General features: G+C 32.5%; 1 protein-coding gene across 36 annotated transcripts in view; it reads left to right on the forward strand.

The window, feature by feature from the left end:
* The window catches only part of RIMS2 (regulating synaptic membrane exocytosis 2), a 775594-nt gene that overhangs the window by 273759 nt on the left and 477887 nt on the right, over nt 1–23948 (forward strand). For 5 of the 36 annotated variants that reach the window (XM_023496440.2, XM_012541760.2, XM_023496434.2 and 2 more), the window contains exon 1: nt 14140–14748. The exons of 21 other annotated variants lie outside the window; for them this stretch is intronic. In XM_023496440.2, the coding sequence (XP_023352208.1) occupies nt 14627–14748 (122 nt within the window). In that variant the 5' untranslated portion in view covers nt 14140–14626. Of the gene's footprint in view, nt 1–14136; nt 14749–23948 lie in introns of those variants that run through there. 10 more of the 36 variants (XM_031947104.1, XM_023496432.2, XM_023496436.2 and 7 more) reach the window with 5 other exon arrangements.

Consider the following 23948-nt stretch of genomic DNA (forward strand, 5'->3'; position numbering starts at 1 on the left):
TTTCCAACTCCCTGTTCATGTTCCCAAGTGTCTCCATATCCCATCTTTCTTGGGTAATGTCAAGATGACTCCTTTCTCATTTCTGAAGTGGGGTTTATTATAATCCTAATACAGGGTTACAGACATACCAGAAATGCATGTGTTCTTATTAATTATAACTCAGCTATGTTGTTGTTTGCACATTCTGTGTTACTTGATATTCTAAGACTCAGACATTTTTGTCAAAAGCAGAGTATAGCTACAAATCTATTTCAGCTTTCATTCATCATGGACACCAGAGCATAAGATTTTCGTTAACTCTAAGTTCTTGACTGACTTTAGAGATTTGAAGTCAAGGATCTATATACTTAGCCCTGGAAGGGACCTCACAGATGCACCACATTCACTTAGCAGATGAGAAAACTTCCAGAAATGTAAATGACATGTTCAAAGTAACATTGCTGTTCTGCAGAGTCAAGATTTGAATCCAGATCTTTGGATCCCAAATTCAGTGATTATTCCACAAAGCAATGGTTTTTTGGCTTCTAATGACTATTAGCATAATTTCAAACAACTTCCATTAATCAACAAGTATTAAGTGTCTGCTTTGTGCCATACATTGCAATAGGTGCTAGTGATACAGAGACAATAATGATATTAGTTTGGTCCTTGTGGAGTTTGCCACAAGCAAGCAGAGAAAATGGGTTCCCATTTCTCAAAAACTGTGATGCTAGAGCTGGCTTTCTGGGAGATCTCATTAAGTCCAAATCCTGGAAGATTCTTACATTAGATTCATTAAACAATATTTCCTGTAAGTATGTAAGGCCTGTGCAACTAACTATATGCTGTACTTTGCATCTGAAGTTAATATGGCCCTAAGGAGTATAAGGTTTTTTAGCATAGAGAGAAAAGTATTGGATGAGGCATAAGGGAGTCTGCTACTTTTGACTCTGATAGTAAGTGGGGCCAAGTCGTCTAACTTTTCTGGGTTCACCTTTTTATTTCTGAAAAACGAGGTAGGGCTTTTGTCTTAAGATTTGCTTCTAGCTCTAAACAAATAATAATTTAAGTTATGGCATTATTTTTAAAGAAGAGGGTCAGATTACCTATCCAAAAAAAAAAAAACAATTGAGTTATTATTATGCCAAAACACAGGGCTGCAGAATTTTTAGGTTAGGGTTTGGAGGTCAAGATGAAAAAAGAATAGGTCATTCTGGGCTTTTCCCCCAGGTTCCATTATCACTCCAGGGAGATGTCCTTTCTTCCCCCAAAGCAAACACTCCCTCTTTCCAGTACAAAGGTAATATTTTCTATATCCAGTGACCAGCTTGACCTTTATCAAGGAACTGACTTCCCACCAGAGCAGCTGCCCTTCACATGCTTCTTAGCCTTTAGAGCCATTCTATTTTGGACATCTAGGATCAAGAAAAGTGGTCAGTAGTGCTGGATCAAGTAATTGGTATCCCATAGCCATAAACCTTCTTCACAGTAAGCTCATCTTAGTTCTCCCTAGCGTTACCCACTTTTTGTTTTTAACTGTGCATTTGAGAACATTCCTCTTTTCTCCTCCCCAATTTTCTGGTGATTACTAGCTTAGCCCTGAAGCCACTGTCTCTTAGGACCCTTTCTGTAGTTGGCTGCTTCTTGACTCATATTCTTTTAGACTAGTAGTTTTAACCTCAAATAGTAACAGAGCTCTCTAATCCACACATAAATGTCTTTGCAGGTTGCATATTGATTTAGTTGTAAAATATGTGATCTATGTTTAATTTTATTTTTATTCCTTTTGTTAAATATTTATAAATTATATTTTAATCTGGGTGTTTGGTTTTTGTTCTTTTTTGGTGGTGGGGAGGCACTCAGGAGTATTGTAAGGTGCTCGATATAATTAAATAAGCCTGGAGTCAGGATAACTCATCTTCCTGAATTCAGATCTGTTCTCAGACAATTACTAAGGTCTATCACCCTAGGCAAATCACCTGACTCTGTCTCAATTTCTTCATCTGTTAAATGAGCTGGAGAAGGATATGACAAACCACTCCAATTTATTTCTTAAGAAATCCCAACCCCAAATGGTGTTTTCTTCTTTCACATATAACTGAACTATTCAACAACAACAACAATAATGCTCTAATTCTTTGCTATAGCTCTAATTGGGGCACAGATTTCTGTATAAAAGGGATTATTTGAATTTTGTGTGCTTCTGAAACATTGACTTTAAGGATAAAGGATCTCTGTCAAAGAAATTTAGGCAACTTTGTAGACCACCAGACTAATCACCAAAATAATCCTTAGGGCATATCTAAGTATAAAACTTCATGTAACCTCTGATAGACTTAATTTATATGTGAAAAACAAACAAAAAATCTTTAGCTGTATCTCTTACATTTTATTTTGAAGCAGAAACAACAAAGAATGTTAATTACCAAAGCTCAGAAAAATAGAATAAACAGGATCCCTTAACTCATCCTCTTATGACTGGCAATTGCTCTTAATATGATTGTGTACCACAGTGAATGATCTTAAATATTACATGATCTGTTGTTTTCAGATATAATCAAATCTGATGACATTAGTTTTATCTAACCACTACCCTCTTTTAATATGATTTGGGAATTTTAAATAGATAAATGATCCCATCAATTATCTTTATGACTAGTTTTTGAAGACTATTATTTTTCTTTTTAGGTTAGTTTCATTTTTTTGTAAGGGGGTTTTAATCTCTATGAGAAAGGTAAAATGCAATTTAATCTATTTGCTTTACTAAAGACAAAAAAGTCTTGAATTTTCTAGTACATCATGTTAGTGCCATTTTGCTGACCCATGAAGCCCAACTATCTTAGGTTAAGATCTTGGGGCAAATTAGGTTGCAATGAGTAACATTTAGAAGATCATATACTTGGAATTACTTACCAAGTTTTGTGTACTTAGTTAGATTCATCACGTTAGAGATAACACAGTTAATGATAATTTATAAAAAAAAAAACCCTGGATTTTCTTAAATTGATGCAGCACCTTGCATTAATTAACAAACTTGCTACTTTTCCCATTTAAAATGATGTATTTGGGGATTATCATGGTGCTACAGAAGTTAACTAAAAGCCAATCACCGAGATTGTGTTTAATGTCTAGAATTAATTTTCATTCCTTTAAAAATAAATTAATTGCATGTAACCCAAAGTTCATCATAGATTTGGAGCCAGAAGGGATCTTAAAGATCATATAGTCCAAGTTCCTCAGTTACATTGGTGAAAAAAATGCAACATGGAAAGGTTAGATGACTTGGCCAAAGTCATATGGTGTAAGTATTAGAAGTGGAATTTAAACCAGGTCCTCTGATTCCAAAGTCACAATGGAAATTTCCACTGTACAATAGCTTCCTCTTCCAGGGTTATTCCTGCTGGATAATTACTACTTTTCTAACTCTGTGGAAGATGTATGAGTGGGCTTTGGGACTTGCCTCTGGACATCTGAAGCTTCCTACTGGACTTCCCAGAATTATAAGTTATAGTGAAGGTTGTTTTCCCTGATGTTTTCTATTCTAAAGTAGATCATGGGGATGCCATTTTCAACCCTAGCAAAGGAGTTATTTTGAGATTCTAGCCTTGTTTTGCTAATGAACAGTAACACTGGAAAATATTCATCAATCAGTGGCAGAGGTAATTGTAATCTCCTAACACTTCTGGCTTCCTTCAGAAATCCTTCACATCCTTAAATGGGCTACTTCAAGTGAAAGCCATAAGTGAGTACAGCAAACAATTTATGTGTGAAAGTGTCAATGCTGGCATGCCAGAATATTTTAAGAAGGTGATGTGGCAAGGCATAGGACAAAATAAGAAGAGAAAAGTAATTTGCAAAGTGGTTTTAAAGGCAATGTTTACATTCAGCATTTAATTTCCTTTAAGTATAAAGCTTAAGCACCTTTAATTTAAGAATCATAAAATCTCAGTCTGAGTTAAGTTTTATTTGATTTGAAAACCCAACCCAATGAGTAAGTGAACCTTCCACCTTTCTTTAGAGAGTTGGGGTGCTATGGGTGTACATTATTGGATATACCGTCAGATGAGGTCACTGTGTCTGTTGGCTTTTCTTAGCTGCTTTTTTAGGTGTTACAAGGAAAGGATAAATGTTGGAGGATGTGGAGGGGTAGGATCAAAAGAATTGATATCCTGACATAACTGGGATGTAAAAACAAAAGGCATCATAAATCTTTTTAAAAAAGTAAGCCTCCCAGCCAATGCAATAATCTTCTCTAGCTCATTTGCCATAGTTGTCTAGTCTCTATTTGAATGTCAGGAAGTGGGAACAATAGCAGCTGCTTAATCCTTTTTCCTTGGATAAATCCCAAATCCCACTAGTTAACTGCTTTAATCCCCCCCGCCCCCCAAAGTCTCATATACATACTGAAATAAAAAAAAAAACTAATAATGGAAATCACTACTCAACTAATTCCCTGGCTTAGTCTACTCAGAAAGTTGACACTGGCCACTGTTGATCATGTTGCTTTTTTTGCCTTTCTTTGTATCACTAGTGCTTAGCATAATGCTTGGCACATAGTAAGTGTTTAATAAGTGTCAGATGACTGACTATTGGCTTCTGACAGTTTAATGGAGGAGATAGGGAAACAGTGATAAATGAAATAGGATGAGTGGTAACTGAAATGAGAACACTGACTTGCTTTTGCTTCCCACGTGATGAGATGCAAGTATCTGGGTGAACCAAGCTGCTCTTTAATTGAACACTTTCTTCTGCAAAGGACTAAGCACATTCCACTTTATGCCAAGTGTTCCCTGATGCAAGGACCAAGTTATAGAAAAATGAAAGCACTTTAAGCTTTATTGCTATACTTTTATTTAGGTCACTTTTTCTCCAGCTGTGAACCTGATTGATGTTCTTAAAACCTCTGAGGAGATTCTCATGGCAGCCATGGATAAGGTTTCAAAAAAGAAAACAAATGTAAGAGGGAATACAGGGAATTTTATTGGGAAAATACTTTCTGTTGAATATTTCCTCAAAATGCAGTGAGTTGAGATGATGGATTGCCTTAGATGAGGGGCAATATAATGTTCTTTTATTCGCTGATAAGCTAATATCATACTGAATTACACCTGTCTTAGACTTTGGTGAATCTTATAGGCTTTTTTGGTATACATTCTGATGTTGACTGATATTGGATTCTGATTTTGACTCATATTTTGTAGTTGGAAGACTTCAGAACATCAGTAATTGTTTAACAGAGTGTCAGAAACGGTTCCTAAATTGTCAAAAATAGTATTACAAAATTAGAAAGGATCTAAGAGCTCATGATCAAAATTCATTCTTAGTCTAGATGTGTGAATCTCTCTTCAACATTCAAGAAATGCTATAAGTCACTTTGTTTAAATACCTTTAGTTAAAAGCAATTCTGTATTCTATGAGATTGCCTAATACATTTTCAGATTGTTAGGAGGTTGTTCCTTATATATTGAACAGTAACTGGCCTCCCTATAACTTCTTCTTATGATCTTCATTTTGCCATCTTTGTGACATGCAGGATAAGTCAAATCCCTCTTCTTCATCCTTCAAACATTTAAAGATGACTCACAGGTCATCACTAAGTTAACACAGCTCTTAGTATGCTAGATTTAGAGCTGGAAAGGAGTTCAAAGGTTATCCAATCCAGCACCCTGCTTTTTACAAATGAATTTGATAAAACTATTATAGTAATTTGCCCAAAGTAAATTTGGCACAGGTAGCAAGTGGTAAGGCCAGATCTTGGATCCCTGTTTTATAAATTTAAATCCAGGGCCCTTTCCACTACTCCAGGACTCTCTTCCCCTGCCAGTTTTTATATAATATGGTTTTAATGGCCCTCATTATACTGATTAACTTTTTCTTGATGAGCTTCAGCATGACATGGTCCTTCTATTAGAGTTATTTATATTGTGGTTTTTTCAACAAAAACAACTCCATAATCACTAGGAAGTTTACAAGTCTATTAGAAATCATTTTAATGCTAAAAGACATTAGACTATCAAGAGCCAGTGCAAAAGTCATTGAAACTACATGAATTATTTCTGTTCAAGTTCCCTGTGATATCAGTTATTGGAAACAGGTTTAGAGACCTGTGGTTTATAATCAAGATTCTTAAAATAGGACCACTTATTGTTCTTGAACTTAGTGTTCATGTTAGTTATCTATAAATAAGGAGTAAGGAGTCAGTAGATAGAAGCAAGGAGTGCCATAGAATTGATAATTCATAGATATCTTTATATTTCTATTCTATAAAGTAAGAAGGATTGGCAGGGGTCCTGGAAGAGAATCATGCTTGTCCTGCTAACTTTGGTACTGGTACATAGAATAGTTACAACCATCTTCCCACATCTAACACTTCTTATTCTGTAGGAATTATACTATTTTATCTTTTTAGGGATATTCTGGAATATCTTCCATATCAAAGAGCTTGTACTTAAGAAAATCAGTCATGATATTTCTGAATGTCCCTTGCCTCTGTGTTATAAAAATATGTGGAACAATTAGCATCTTTTATCCTTAAAGTTGTAAAGGACTTCAAAATCCTCACATTTAGGATTTAATTTCCTTTCAACTTTTAATAAAGCTTAAGTTCCTTTAGTTTTAGAATGATAGAATCTTGGGATTTGAGTTGACTTAGAGTTGGCTTAACAGTCAATTCCCTTGAGAAAGTGAACTGCCCACCTTTCCTTAGAAAACTGGGCACTTGTGGGTGTAAAATTCTAAATAGACTGTCAGATGAGGTCACTGTATCTGTTAGTTTTACTTATCTTCTTTTTTATTACAAGGAAAGGCTCACTATGGAGGATGTGGAAGACTAGTGAGAGGGATAATTGTGTCCAGAAGAAAGGTCATCTTCTTCAATTTCTACCTGGATAGTGAAACTCTCCTATCATATTCATAATATTATCTCTAGTGATAATCTAAACTACTTCCTGAAGACTTTAAATGATAGGAAAATCATTAACTTCCAATAACAGAAAATTCCAATTTTGGCTTCTCTGATGCAGAGAAAGTTTTTCTATTAAGCCAAAATCTTTAATCCATATGTATCCTTTAAGGCCAACAAGAACAAATCTGGTACTTCCTATTATATTGGAAATATGGGAGGAAAACTTGTAAACTTGTGAGAATGGAGAGGAAATTTAGAGATCCCTTGAACTGTTTTGTTGTTTGTACCAGATGTTATTGACTGCCAATAGTTCTAGATTTTGACATAATTAGGGGAGTGAAAAATGATAAACACTTGCCTAGCATCTCTAAATTCAGAAAAGTGAGTGGGTATAAATGTACTCAGAACGCTCTTATTCGTAATCCTACATGCCTTATTCATATTTTTATTTTATATGCTTGAGGATAAGGCTTTCAGAATTCAGTACCATGTACAGTTTACTTATATTTGTTTAATAGAATGTCAGTTCATATTTTGGTTAATAAAGCCCAGGTTGAGAGGTGGGGTAAAAAAGTGAGAAAATCATTGTTTTTAAATCTCAGCACTTTTTTTTTGTCACAGTATGATTTTAGACTTATAACTTCTTAGCCCTCCTGAATTTCAGTTTCATCATCTGAAAAATAAGGGAGTTGGACCAAAACATCTCTAAGATCCTTTCTGACCCCAGATCTTATAACTGTGAAGACCCTACTATTATATCATAATCTTATGCATTCTGTTTCTTTATAAGTTTAATAATTGATGTTTTCTGACATTTTCTGCTAATGGAAAATTTTTCATTAAACACTTGAAAGCCCCAAATAGCCAATTTTCCCAAAATGACACCAGATTTACATTTCTCTTCCATCTGAGATGGAATAGAACTTGATAATTTATGTATATAGTGATTTTTACAATTCAATAAAAATTGTAACAAAACTTTTTAGGAAATTTGCATGAAAACTGGTTATGTTGCTTTGACTAAATAGAAGTTTGTTTAGATATTAACAAACTTTGAAATGTGGGGCTGAAATTGGTTCAGTCAGTTTAACAAGTACAATTTCATTATTGTCAAATTATCAAAAAATCATACAGTCACAGAGTTTGGAAGGGACCAAACCAAACCTTAACAAGACTCCTCTACAACATACCTGGAAACTGTTCTCTGACTTTTGCTTAAAATTGTACAGTAAATAAAACCTGACATCTCTTGTGGTATCCTATGAAATTTTTGGATAATTTTGAAGAAAGTTTTCCCTTATTGTTCTGTCATTTCTTCATGACCTTACTTGCGGTTTTCTTGGCAAAGATATTGGAGTGACTTGTCATTTCCTTTTCTAGTTTATTTCCCAGATGAGGAACTGAGGCAAATAAGGGTCAGTGAACTGTCAGCATCACACAGCCAATAAATGTCTGAGGCTGGATTTGAACTTAAGAGGATGAGTTTTCCTATTCTAGACCTGTTATTCTATCTACTGTGCCACCTAGCTGCTCTTATATTAAACCCAAATTGACCTCTTTGTAACTTTCACTTGTTCTTTACTCTGTTTTCTGGGGCCAAGCAAAAAAGTCTGATTCCTTTTTTGAATGGTCACCTGAATATTTGGAGACAGATATTGTTATTTTTCTTGTTTTCTTTTCTCCATGTCTGACATCACTATTGACTTCATCCCCTTCGTATCACACTTTTCTACCTGTTGATAATTTTTGTCATTTTCATGGCCTTTGTGAAATATAATACCTAGATAAACAAAACACTCCAGGGCAAAGTGCAGTCAAATTATCACTTACCTCATCTGGGACACTATGTATTTCAGAAAGTAGACTAAAGCTCCCTTTCCTTTCTTGGTTGTATATCATGCAGTTAATGCATAATGCACTTATTCACTAAAAATCCCCAATTTTTTTGAACCAAATCTTTTATCTCTTGTACTTTTAAAGTTTAATCTTTGAATCCATGAACCTTTATATGTACTCTGATTAAATTCCATCTTAACAGATTAGCCTAGTATGTTAAGGCTTTCTGTGGCTCTAATTTTGTCATCCAATACATTAATTATTTCTATTAGTTTCATGTCACCTAGCAATCTGATAAAATTTCCACTTATAATTATCTCAATTATTGATATCATGAAGGAATGAAATTGAACTGAGAATGAACATTAGAGTTCTATATTTTTATGTCTGTAGAGGTCTCTTTATTAACAAAGCATATAAGCAGGATCTCTCTGAGTTTTCAAAATATAAGCAATTATAGACATTTTTTGACAGTTTGTCTTAGCACTTCAACTGTCTTCCCACCTCTCCTGAACTTTTATAAAAAAATCAATGTATCTTGTCATTTTTAGACATTTGATTTGCTTTTTAAGGTACTGAAAGAGTATTGGCTATTTCTCCTTTTCTTCATCACTGAGTAACATTTAGAATGAGAAGACATTCCCTGACTAATGAAAAGAAATACATCCTTTATTTTTTTTAGTTCTCTACTTTTAAAATAATTTGAAAATAGGTCAGAAGATTCCTTCACTGTCATTTATTCTTTTGTTGATTTTGTATATTTAGGGGGAAGGAATTTGTGTTCCAAGTCTTAGTAAAAATTTCCAACAAGGTGAAGAAAAAAAATTTGACTTGCAATAATATTAAGTTACATTAGAGGCAGATGGTATAGTCCAATGTTGTCAAACTCAAATGGGACCATTAGACTTATATAAGAATCTCTGCAGGCTACATATTGACTTAGAAAACCACATATTAACACATCTATGTTCTATTGTATTTTCTATTTTTAATAAAAAGCTTTCCATTTACATTTTGTATTAGTTTGGATTGACTTTGTTCCTGAGTTTGATTCTTCTGAATAAATGGCTATAGAGATGGTTCCAGAATTTAGTAGAAGTGGGTTCAAGTTCTCTGTAACAAACTGACTATGTGATCCTGGTCAAAGCATTTAACCTTTCAGTGCTCTAGGGCTAGGTAACTTTAACTTTTTAAGTTGAAGAGGAAGTATTGATATTCATTGATAGAAGTTTTCTCATCTAGGGAGTAGCCTATATTCATACAATCATAGGTCTAGTCTCTAGATATATTATAAGATATGTACTTTTTTTTGGTAACACAGACCTGTGCAATTAAAGTAACCCAGCCCCAGAATGGAAGAATTGCTTTCTTATTTTACTTTTTTGTATGCTATTTTGTATGTTAAAGTATATTTTACTTTGTGGTATGTTTTCTTTGTTGTATAGAAGAGATGTTTTTCAAGAAAAAAAAGGAAATTCTTTTAATATTTCTAGATTTATATTACTATAAATTATAACATCTATAATATATGGTTTTAGAAGTAGATTCATTTAGCTATTTCAGTAGTAGTTTTTTAGTGTGTGTGTGTGTGTTTAGAGAGACATATGTCTCTCTCTCTCTCTCTCTATATATATATATATTATATCACATTTCTTTTTTTAAACGTTATTTTATTGGTGCAACTAGTTGGTGCAATGGATAGAGCACCAGCCTTGAAGCCAGGAGAACTGAGTTCAAATCTGGCCTCAGACACTTAACATTTCCTAGCTGTGTGACCCTGAGCAAGTCACGTAACCCCAATTGCCTCAGCAAAACAAACAAATAAATAAATAATGTTATTTTATTTTTCTTAATTAAAATCAATTTTGACATTAGTTTTAAAAAAACTTTAAAAAAATTAAAAAATTTAAAAATTAATATTTTGGTACACATATGTCCTTTTATCTTTTCTTTCAACTCTTTGGGACATAGACCTAATAGTGGTATTACTGGGTCAAAGGGTATGATCAATTTTATAGTCTTTTAGCATAGTTTCAAATTGGCTTCCAGAATTGTTAGGTGAATTCACATCTCCACCAAAAGTGCATTAGTGTCCCAGTTTTCCCACATATCTGCCAATATTTCACATTTCTTTAATTTGAAAGAATAAAATCAGGAGTTTTAAATAGTATACTCTTTGAATATTGAGTGGGTGCTGCACTCTTTCAAATTAGTTGACATCAATTCATAGAAAAATAGGACTTCCTCAGCTTTGACTTTTGGATCGGGATGGATTTTTAAGGAACTTAATTAAACTAGTATGTAGAAGCATTTTTGAATCCAGAACTTTTAGTTTTAATGCCAAAGCTTCTAGTTCAAATATTTATAAGGAAGATATAAAAAAGTTTAGACTGGTCTCAACATTAAATTGATTGGCTATTTGTTCAGCTAATGTATTTTCTTCTATCTTTCATATCCTCATTTCATTTCTCAGTGCTAGTACTCTAAAATAATATAGTCAATGATTCAATTTTAGCTATTCATGATTAGCAAAGAAAAAGGGAAAAGATAACATTATTAATTCACACTAATTTGGCAAAAAATGAAAATGAAAAAAATCTGCTCTGCCAAACTGGCTTATTGATTTTCTTGACCATTGCTAAGCAGTAAACAAACAAACAAACAAACAAATAAAGAAATAAATAATTCTGAGCCAATATTACACTTTTGGAAAGCTAGGTAACACACTGGATAGAGTGCCCAGTTAGGAGTCAGGAAGATCTGAGTTCAAATTTATTTTCAGACACTTTCTAGCTAATCCTGGGCAAGTCATTTAGTTCTATTTGCCTTAGTTCCCAACACTTGTAAAATGAGCTAGAGAAGGAAATGGAAAACCACTCTAATATTTTTGTCAAGAAAATCCAAGTGGGGTTATGAAGAGTCAGATAGCTAAAAAATGACTGAACAATAGTGTCATATTTGGTTTTGGGTAGTCAAGAGTGTCTTCCTAAAATGTAGTTATTTGCATGATTGAGACAAAATAGGATAGGTAGCCTTTCTTCAGTGAATATTTCAAAGGAAAGAAAATGCCAGGTTTCCTGATAGAAATTAGTAGAGCAGCCCTCAGAAAACCAGCTGCTAAAATCTTCCTTACTCTTCTTTTGTCCCACAAATTGTAGGAGAGCTACTATGCTGGTTTCAATGCAGCTGTGAGTTGCCAGGACGTTGTGGTTGGAAGAGAGCTGGAAATTCACTCATTTTTCTCCTGAAATACTAGAAACAGTAGGAGCAGTCATATGATCATTCTTATGTAGTCAATGGAGGCCTAAACATAATGGGAAATGTCAACAACTATGGACCTAGCAGTTTGCTCATTTCACTACTTCACAGTAGAACTGCTCTCTCTTTATGTATCTAGTGAACTTATACCATATGGAGATTTAAAATGAAAAACTAAATGCTGCTTTTGTTACTCAGTAGTTTTGCTATCAATAGTAAGTACCATCACAAGCATAGTAGTTGTATATGAGTACCTTGCTGATAATATTAAATGGTGACCATTACTATCATTTGCAGCATTACTGAAGCTGAACTTTTACTACCCTATTTGGTAAAATTAAGTCATAGATTTAAGCTGAACCATCTGGTACTTATATAAATGAAAATATGTTACTTGTTCTGTTTACTATGTACAGAGATTTCTGTGTGTAAAAAATAAATATTATAGAGCTTATACCTTAAAATGAATGTTATCTTTCAAGGTAGTCACCGTGTAAAACCTACACATTTATTCAATTGATGGAGCCACTTTTCAGAATAGTCTTATAATTTCTTTTATGGGATTTTTCTCAGAATTATTTTATAAAATACATAATAAATATATGATAATTCTTTGGCTTAAGAGTGATATTACTCAGCTTGCTTTTGCCACTTTAGTAGTAAATCACACATATGTGAATTCACACACACATACACACATTTTTAGCCCTCACACATAAATAAACATACACATTCACAAATATAGAGATGTATTTTAAAAAGAATTTGTGTAGTTCTTTTTCATTTCAAGACACATTCATATATTAAAAATTAAACTTATTAATCATATCAATTAGGTACTTATTCACATTAAAAAAGGATTATTTGCTTTATAAAATAGATTTTACATGGGTTCATTTAAATAGCTAGGTATCTAATGAATTTAAGAGTCTGTAGATTATCAATGTTTTATATGGTAATAGGGAAGCAAAGCACATTGTTGTAGGAGTCAGTTATGAAGAACAATCAGAACAACCAGAAAAAGATTGAAGAATTTCTGAAATTGCAATGTATATCATTGACTGGAAAATTTGATTGTCCCAAACCTTTTCAGACAGTGTAAGGTCGTAATGAATTTTAATATTTTATCTGAGATAATTAAGCATTGAGAATGGAGAAAGAGCTGTTTTTCAGCGTTTATATTATTGCCATGAATAAATATTAATTTCCCTCTTCTTTGCTTGCTAGAAAATGGTATATGCTGCAGCCATCTTTTTTGTAATCAAAGGATAACATTAGTTGTGAAAGCTTCCCTTTTGGCCTTATCTATGTGATTTCTTAATTAGCAGAAACTTTGCATGAATATTTTGAAGCTAGTGGATAAAATATAAAAAAAAACAGGAAAAAATTCATACATTTCAGAAAAAATTTCCATAAATTAATATTTATTGAAGACCCACTGGATTTATAGAATAATACTAATGTTGTTCTTTCAATTTGACAATGTTAAAACATTTAAAATTTGTATATTCTGTTTTGAATAAGGATTTAATATATACCTTGAAAAATTTATAATTAAGAATTTAATTTATTTTTTTACATTATTAATGCTGCATATTGCATGTCTCATATAAAATTACTAGCTCATTTTGTTACCTTTGCTCTGTGTGTGTTCTCTGTTGGAATAGACTCCAAGTCTCTGATTTTCCTAGTGATTTAACATGAACAACATTTCAGCTAAGAGCTTTAAATGGTATCTCAAGCCCCTATTCTAACATATACTGTTTTTTTTTTAAATAGAAATTGATTTTGGACCTTTGTTTCTCTTTTAAAACATGAAATTTATATGATTATGATGCCTATTATAATTAGAAAAAACAGTGCTAGGAATTAGAATGTATGAATACTATCTACTTTTAAAAAGAAAGGAAATAATAACATTTTTAAAAAAGATATAAGAGCGATTTTAATGGAAGAACATTTCCCAAATATGTTGTTATAGATATAGCTTTGTAAATTCAGTAGAGGAAAGGTTTGTTGTTAAAGCCTTATTGTTCCATGTTATCATAAGGGGAATGTAATAGTTATTTTTAGAGTGGTCTTTTGGTCCCATGTAGTCTCCTGCACATTAAAGAGACCTATGTATGCTGTCATTGGTGTTATTCATTTTTATAGAGGAAGAGAGAGGGAAGGGAAAGATGCAGAATTCCTCCTCCTCCTCTTACAGAGTAGTAACAGCCCGAGGATGCCTTGTCCCCATTTTTATTACTTCAGAGATTTTACTGCTAGAAGCCAGATGTGCTGAAAGTCCTGACGACAGCATCTATTCACTGCGTGTTTTTAATAGGCTTAGAGAAATATGAGTAGAGTACATGAAAGGAGCTCAGCTTCACACTTCAGCTGGGAATGCCCCAAAAGCTCACTGCTGTTTGGAATTCTTGCTACAGTCAGGAGAAAGCCACACAGGCACTAAATCTTCTACGACGGAATTAGAAGAATAATGACTGTACAATTAGCTATCAAGCCCTGCTCATTTAAGCACAGCTTTTACAGAAATCAGGAGAAATATGGAACTTGATTGGCATGTTTTCATTTGACAGTTCCTGCAAAATAGATGACTTTAAAGACAGGTAGTAAGGAAAAATAAGAGGAAAGCGAAAAAGAAAGAAAATGCAATTTGAGACATTGCGCCAGGTCTGCAATTCTGTCTTATCTCATTTTCATGGGGTTTTCTCATCCCCACCAAATATTTTGCAAAACGAGCTTTTTGGACAAACGCTGAACAATGCAAGGTGAGTGAAGGCATCTTTTATTTTGTAAGTAATCTGATTTTCAGGGTTTCTGTCTTGTTTACTTCATTTTAGAATCTATGTTCTCGGAAAGCTTGGTTTATGTGACTGCTTGAGAGAAGCTGCTGTAATTAGGTGAAAACTGTTAGTATTTATATTCTGTGGAAGGATTCTCTCATAGATAATAGCTATAAGTTGTAAAGCATCTTTCCTAAGAAATTTATTTTTAAAGATAAAATAAGCATATGCTGAAATGTAAAGGTTGCCTAAAGTGTTATGAATCCTACTCCTGAAACAGCCTTCACTTACCCGGGTAGGTTGATCCTATTGAATTGTTTTATGAGATTCATGGCAAAAGCTTGCGTTAGAGCATGGATTAAATACAGAAAAAAGGAAGTGATTTTATAAACATAAGCTATTTGTGAGGATTTAAATTAGCTATTAGGCATACTCTTTGTAAAACATGCAGAAGACATTTCTAGATAAAACATTTCTCTGTGTAGTGCAGCTAAATAATCTTTTCTAACAGGCTTGGTTACTGAATAGCTCATGATGCTTTGCAGTAGGTCAACAAGCTTTGAAGAGATCTTTGTTAAAAAAAAATATAGCTTTTTCAAATGTGTGTGTGTGTGTGTGTGTGTGTGTATGTGATGGGTATGTGTGCGCGTGTATGTATGTAGGGTTGAAGTATGAGCAGATGTTTCAGATTTTTTTTTCCTCATTGGCTCTGAAGGAAAAATTCCATTCATGTCTTATCATGTAACTATCTTATCAAAAAACCTTTATCTCTGATAAAAAGTGAAAGTTTTTAGGTCCACTTCTCCCCTCTCTTAATGTTAAATAGCCAGGGTTCACATGTTTCTGTTTTCATTAAATATAAAGCTCCATCCAATACAGAAAAATACTGTAGGATTTGGTAATGATAATGCATTGAAACATTCTGGAAATGATTGGGAACAACCAGGGCAGAGAATATTGGATTCTTTACCTTGTCTGCTCTTAGGGATGTCTCAGAAATGTGCAAAAGCCTATTTTGGAGAGGTTAAATTTTCATTGTCTATTGTGGATCATATCTTCATTTAAGAAGCTATGAAAAGCTTAAAAAAGTTATTGTTATTTTCATGATGTGCATTCATGTTGATTATATGACCTTTTCTTTAACATATGGAGGATTATTCCTGATTTTGTACACATTTAATTCCTTCCCTCCCCCCAAGAGTGCTGTTAAATTAACTAGCTGATTGTTGTCACATTTTATTTCAGGAACACTATAAAAGATATAGCAACATATGGAAATTAGCATGTGCTAATAAAACACAATGGGATTTCTGTATTTCAGAGGCATTGTTGGTTTCTCACTTGGAATTACATCTCTTAAACATCTGTAATATTAGTTGAAAATCTGTATATCATAGATCACATTTATTAATAAAAGAGAACCATGATGTTTTCCAAACATTTCTGAGGCCTGCAGCTGCCAGAGGTTACAGATTTGCTCTCAACCTCTACAAATCATTTCCTGATTCCCCCCACCCATTTTAAATGCCTAAAGCTTATGCTATAAAATGAAATGACTGTTGAATTGAAAATGTGTATTGTGAGATAGAAACAGAGATAGCCCAAGAAAGACAGAGCTGAAGAAAGAATTCAATTTTAATGTCATGCATGAAAAAAGATCAGATTTATTTTAGAAAGAGTAATATTCTTATGGATGGCAAAGGAACTTATTAAGAATTCAATTTCAATGTTAATATCATTAGTTTTGAACCAAAAAAAAAATCAGTATTGAAAGTAAATGTATGCTGTTAAGAGGAGATCATGGTCTTTTGGCTTTAAAACATTTTTTATTCTGATTATATTTCAAAATTGCTTTTTTATCAATATGTATTAAGAACAAGGTTCTGTTAACTTTATAATTGAAACTTTAAATTTCCAGATTAATTATAATGTTATGTAATTTTGTCAGATCTTGTCAGAGTTTTTCAAAATTTGTTTTCTTTTTCTCTTCACTATAATATAATCAAAGTTAGTAAAATATAACCAAAGCTAGAAAAAATTATTTTCTATTTTAATTAAAATAATTCTATATTTATTTTTTATTTATTAAAATTAATTTAAATTATCATTCCATTGATGGCTTTATTTTGCCTAAAACTTTGATTAGCTTTGCTGAAGTAGTGACAGAGGCAGCTGTGTAAATTTGTAGTAAGTATTTTTAGCATTGTATAACATGAAAAATAAGTTTATATAAACAAATGAAAATCTCTATATTTTAATACCATTTATTATTTTAGTCTTTAGTTATTATGAAAAAATCCCTTTTTGATGGGTATTTTTCCTTACTAAAACTTTTAAAGATTACTATAAACATACCTGTATAATAGTAGTTCATATTTGTGGGTTAAAAAGTCAGATATTATTATAACATATGCTAGTAGATCATCAGGTACATATAACAAATATGCAATATGTAAGAGAAAGATATAAGTATGACAATTACCCTGAAATGCTTTTTTTCTATAATATGTCAAATTCAAGATATTTTTAACCTTCTAAAATACGATAACAGCAATTGGTTTTGGATAATCGTTATTTCTCTTGACTTCAGTTTCCCCATTTGCAAAAGGAGGGAATTGATATATATGATCTTTACAATCTCTTCCAGATCTAAAATTTTATAAATATTCTTGTTAATCTTTTATACTTTTAATAGTTAGATTAATCAAAATGTAACATTATTATGATTGTGAAAATCAGTATAATTGCTTACTGAATCTTTGAATAAGTTTCATTAATTTCTTCTCGGAATTTCTTGCTGTTTTGGTGTGGTTACTAGGAGAGTCACTGGCTATGCTTGTCAATACTACATGTAAGCCGGAACTCTATAGCCTGGGTCACAGTGTGAATCCCATAGTTGAAGGCTATTGAATTGATTTGTCAACTGTGTGAAGAAAGAAGCTTTTTTCTTCCTCTGATAACTTTATTTTCGCTGTTCTCCCATACCTCGCTTTCATAAACTCTGTAGCTAATGGAATAGGTCATCTTGGATCAGAACCTTGACCTAAAACTAATCAGTAAAGAGTAATATATGAGAAGTCTAAGCTATTCTTCTACTAATGTCATTTCCAAACTGTTTTAAAGTTTATCCAGAAAAAGGAGCAACGATTGTAAATTTGCTAAAGATATCTTTTTATCCTTAGTGTTAAATCACAACAGGAGATGCTTAATGCAGATTGCTAAGTTGACCACTAAAATATATTAGTGATAACCATGAAGTTTTTGTTTTACCTTCTGTGTCATTGAATATTCTATAGAAAGATTTGTAAATTTCTAATTAGATGCTATCTTCTTTTTCCTTAACTCCTATCATCATAATTTCTGGTTCATAATAAATTGAGCTCAGTTAAAGTGCTATGTAATAGGATATGTTTTAATGTTGATTTATTAATTACTCTGTGATATGTTAGGGAAATCAAATATTGAGTTACAATCTGGTTTTCCCTACAACATTTAAAAAGTATTGAACTATCGAGAAGAAAAGGAATATTCTTAATAAATTTATAGAGCATATATATAAACCAAAGATACTATAAGAAAAATCAATATTATACATGGCTTATCTAAGTCTTACTCATAACCAAGTTTGCTTGATATAGTATATTAAAATGTCACTATAATTTAAATTCATGTTAGAAAGGATTATTTTATTTTGTTTCTCTAAACTCAGTTTTCCAATTAAGTTATTTAATCAGGACATGAGATAATTGCTTTTTTCTTCTAGAAAAAAGGCCCCAAAGTACTGAATATATTATGAAATCTTTTGCTTGTGATTCTGTCTTTAGAAGCAAATGTACAAATATTGTTCTGTCAGAAGCTATATTTTTAGCAGCATTCTCTACACTGCATTAGAGTTCATAATTGCTTTAGGCAATATTTAAATGAACACATCCTGAATAATGATGATGATCTTTTCTGACCAAAATTTATGCAAAGTGTACCCCAAATGCCTCTTTCCCCCATTTTTGGCTCTTCTTGAACACCTTTTTCTTTAAAATGAAAAATATTTTCCCTTTAGTCTTTTCATGTTATAAAATGTATGAAGGTGAATCTGTTGTTCAGGTTGGCCACACAGGGGCATAATGCAACTGATGTGCCTTTCTTCAGGCTAGATATTAAAGGGTCTATCACTTCTCCAGACCTTAGATTAGCAATAGGAGAGACAGAAACTTGTGCTTGGTCTTTTAAGAAGAAAGAATTTTGGATTTAAAGTTGAGAGATTGTTATTCCTTTAAAAAGTACTTATGATTTATATTCTGGTTGATTATAGTTATAGGATGCTTGAGTGAAAACAAAATGGAAAGCTTACCTTTGCCTAATATCAGTGTCAGCATTTTCCACAATAAAATTACTAAATATTCTAAAGCATTGCTTTACTTTTAAATAAATTTTCAGATGGTCAACTGATCTAGTAATATCTTGGTCACATCAGAAATGTAATTCTCTAGAAATTACTAACTGTAGCAGTGGTTTATAATGAAGACATCATGTGTTGTCCAGGATTGGTAGCACAGATATGATTTATTTATCATGGCACATTAATGATTACTTTGACTTTTAAAGAACAGCATGCTTTCTTTTCATAACTCCATGACAACAATCTGCACTGTGTGCCTTGTTTGGACTTGGTATGTTAACAATGCAGTGAACTTTCTGAATGCTAATAACTCTTAAGAACAAATTATTCTTCAGAATTAAGACAAGACAGGCATTAAAGATGGAAAAAGGATTCTTAATATGGCACCATGATCAAGTTAAATACCTGATTAAAGTGTCATTACATAAAGCTTTTGTTTTCAATGTGTGGACTTTCAATTTTCTTTCTTGGACTTTTTACTGTGGTCTGCAACAATTTAGAGATAAACTTACTCTGACACAGGAACTTCAGTATTAAGGTAAATATTTTTCCATTACTGCCACTTAAGAAAAAAACCTGAATATGTTAGGAAAATTTTAAATATCTATGAGTTTCATATAGTTATTGGGGATGTTCAATAATGATTTCAAGATATGGTATTTAGTTTTATCAAAGAAAAACAAATTGAGCTCAGTTAAAGTGCTATGTAATAGGATATTTTTAATGTTGATTCATTAATTACTCTCAAATGGCTGTGATATGTTAGGGAAATCAAATATTGAGTTAGAATCTGGTTTTACTAGAGAATTTAAAAAGTATTGAATTACATATGAACTTCCACTAGGGGGCAAAATTGAAGAGTCTACATAAGGTGAATCAAATTTTAGGGCTAGAAAAGATCTTAGAGACTATTTAATTCAAATCCCTTATTTAATCTTAAGGCACTGAAAACCAATAAAGTTAAATAAAATGTAATGAGTGGCCAATGACAGAGCCAAAATCCAACCTCAAGTTTACTGGTTCCTAATATGCCACTTTTTCAGTGTCTTCTCATCATCCCCTGGTCTTTAAAGAAGCAATGGTAGAAGAAAAAGGTAAGGGCTGAGAAATTCTGGCTAAATAACCTCCTTTTAAAATGGGGCCTTTAATTATTTGAATATTAAATCTGTGTCTGTCTTCTAATCTATATCTTTAACACCTAATATATCATGAATATATATTGCAAATATTCACTACATATCAATTGACTAGACTCCCTTAGTTGATATTTTTGCATGTTGACATTCATTTTCCATTCACTTTAGTCAGTATAAAGAAGCATTAGCTCTCATATGTAAATTGTTTGTATATATTTCCTGTAATTGTGTATATCTATATCTATATAAATATTGTGTGTGTATGCATTATAAATATAGGGGCAACTAAGTAGTATAGTAGATAGAGTGTTATACCCAGAGTCAGAAAGACCAGAATTCCGATCTGCTCTCAGAAACCTATTGGCTTTATGACCTTCAGCAAATCATTTAGCTTCATTTTTTCAACTCTAAAATGGGGATAATACTAGCACAAACCTTTCAAGGTTATTGTGAAGAACAAGTAAGATAATTCTACATTATATAAGATATAGCATACAGCTAGTGCTATATTATTGTTACCTATTATTATTTACTTTGTGTGATCCCATAGAGTGTCCCATAAAGTTTAAAGTTGAACTAACACTTTGGGAAAACTGTACATTTTAATTATATTTTTCTATTATCTCCTACTTGATTGAAAGAAAGGAAGGAAGGGGCCTTGCTCTGATACATCCCTTTTCACCCCTAACAATATTATGCTTAGTAAATATTTTTGATTTCTGTATTGTAGGAGGCTGCAAATGCAATTGTTGGACATTGACCCAAGCTGAGTAAACAGGAACTGTCTGTGGTTCTGAACTTGCCACACCAAAGGGACTGCTATATAGCAACTGAGAAACTATCTCCTAGTATTTGAAGCAATTGTGGCACCCAAGACCATGTTAATGTAATTGTAAGCCTTACAGTAACCATTCTACCCCACTTATTAAGCCCAACTAAAGATTCTAGCTCATTCCAAGTTAAGTTAAAGTCACTCTGTCACAATTTAGCTGAAGTCCTTTCCTTAGAATCCTGACACCAGATGACATTAGAGATCACATTATAGAGGATAAATGTGAATGAGGCTTTTGGGCTGTAAAAATAGTGTCAGGAATATTACAGTTTAGAAAGTCAAAGTTATGAAAAACAACCAAAAAGATATTTTTGTAACTAGAACTCTGCTTGGGATAGATAAGACTATGGTATTTGACAAACAAAAGGAAAAGCCATTTTATTCTTAATTTTGATTCATTTTTTTCTACCAAGAAGAATAAATGACAAAACAAAAATAATGAAAAGGTAATTGACACCAAAGATAAGTAAGTAGATACTAAAAAAACACTTGGAAGCTCATTTCACCTAGCCCAGAAGTGGTAGAATCTTATTCATTTCTCAAAGAACTCATATTCAATTGCTGGGCTATTATCAATGGGACTTTTCAAAGAAAAAGAAGGGAAAGGAGAAGGAGAAGGAGAAGGAGATGGAGAAAGAGGAAGAGAAGGAGGAGGAAGAGGAAGAAAGAAGAACGTGCAAATTTTGCAGATTGATCAATTTCAGTGCATGGAAAAATTGTAGAACAGTTTATTAAAGGTTATTACTGAGTATCAAAAGGAGGATGTGATTACACATGATTTCATTAAGATCAAGACATGCCAGATCAAACTCATTTTCTTTTATTTTTTACAGCTTTATGAACTAGTGGTTGAAGGCAATGTAACTGATATAGATTTTATTAAAACTTTAAAAAATACCTTACTCTTTTATGAAGAAAATGAAGAGATCTGCATTATAAAGATAGATAAGTTCAGAACTATTTGGATGGCTGGACTCAAAGAGTAGTTATAAAAGATTTAATATCAACATACTGGGAAACTTCCAATGTAGTATCCCAGGGATTTGAACTTGGTTCTGTTCTACTTAATTTTTTTAAAAAAATGATTAAATGAATAAACAACATAGTCATCAAATTAGCTAATAACATAAAGCTTGAAGGAATGGCTAATCTACTGGTTGACAGAGAGGATTCAGAAAGATTTTTGACCACACAGAACAGGAGATTTATAAGTGTGTGTATATGTATATATATGTATATATATATATATATGCATAATGGATTTATTTGCTACTCAGATGAAGCCTAACATTACTGTTGTTTGTTGCTTCTATAAGGGTATGATATGTTAAATTTCAGCTAGAGATTAGTAAAAATAAAAATGTAAATTTCCTGCTTAATTTTAGATCCTCTAAAACTTATCCACAAGCCTTTTGAGGACTCAGGATCCCAGATTAAGAATCTGTGAGCTTTAGCATTAGATTGAATGTAATTATATGAAATACACTAAAATAAATGTTAAGTTTTTCATGTAGACACAAACAAATGGATTAAATGAATACAAAATGGTAGAAGAATTGTTAGCCAGAATCTTTTATGAAAAAGATCTGGAGGTTTTAGTGAATTTTAAAGTCACTATGACTTATCAATGTGATGAAATAGTCCAATAACTCAATATTATTTTGGACTACATTCAGAGAGATATAACTTCCAGGAAAAGGCAGATTATAGTTATGTTCTATTCTACCCTCATCCAATCTCATATGTAGTATAGTCTTCAGTTCTATATGTGCTAGTATAAGGAAGACATTAATAAGGCATCAAGGACCAACCAGGATAGTGAAAGACCTTGAATATATATTAAATAAGGATTAATTAGAGGAATTGGGGATGAGAAAATTCAATGTAGATGAGAAGATTCAGTGGTGGCATGATATGTCTCTTCAAATATCCAAGGGACTGTCTTATGTAGCAATGAATAAATAGAAAAAACATCTACAAATTGTTCAGTACCTGCCAAGCACTGAGCTAAGCACTATGGATGCAAAGGTAATCTCTGACCTCAACAGCTTTACAATCTAATAGGGGAAGACAATATAGTTAGGGAAGTATGACAAAGTGCATTGTCCTCAATTCTAAAGAGATAAGAAGAACATCATCTTTGTATAACTTAGGAGTTGGCAATCCTATTTTATTTTCAGCTTCTAATTACATGGATTTTAAAAGGCAGAATGATGAAATAAAACTTTAGAATCTTGGTGAAGATGAAATTAGAAGGGTTTTAAGTCACTGAGAAAGGAGGGAGAGTGACTTGAAGATGTTATTGTAGATTTTAACAACAAGGAGCTTAACAGTTTGATATAATTAAATGGTCTGGACTTCAAGGCAGGAGTGGTTGCTGAGTGATGGTTGCAGATGAAAAGGTCTGCTATCTACAATGGGAAAATGGTAGTATGTTGGATACTGCTGGTCCTATAAAGTAGGGAACATTCTTTCATTGGAGAGAATGGCAAAAGGTTTGTTGTCTCATCAGCAGAAACCAGGCTTATTATTTATTTTTAATTTAGTGTCAAAGGATGGAAGAAAAAATAAGAATTTGAAGATGAAAGAGACTTAATTGATAAAAGAGGTGATTACTGAAGGGACAGAGCAAATGGTGGAAGAGGGGGAACAGAGACTGAAAAGGTGTGGGTCTGAGCTAAATAAAGATGAAAATCCCTGGGGAAGGTAGAAGGGAGAAAAGAGGTTTGCCAATCCAAGTGGTGAGTCTAAATCATGGATATTTGAAGATTAGGAGTTTGTGATTTGTGTAACAATTTGAAGAGAGTATATAAGTAGACAA

The sequence above is a fragment of the Sarcophilus harrisii genome, chromosome 1 (assembly GCF_902635505.1).
Source record: "Sarcophilus harrisii chromosome 1, mSarHar1.11, whole genome shotgun sequence".
In the NCBI taxonomy this organism is placed as follows: Eukaryota; Metazoa; Chordata; class Mammalia; order Dasyuromorphia; family Dasyuridae; genus Sarcophilus; species Sarcophilus harrisii.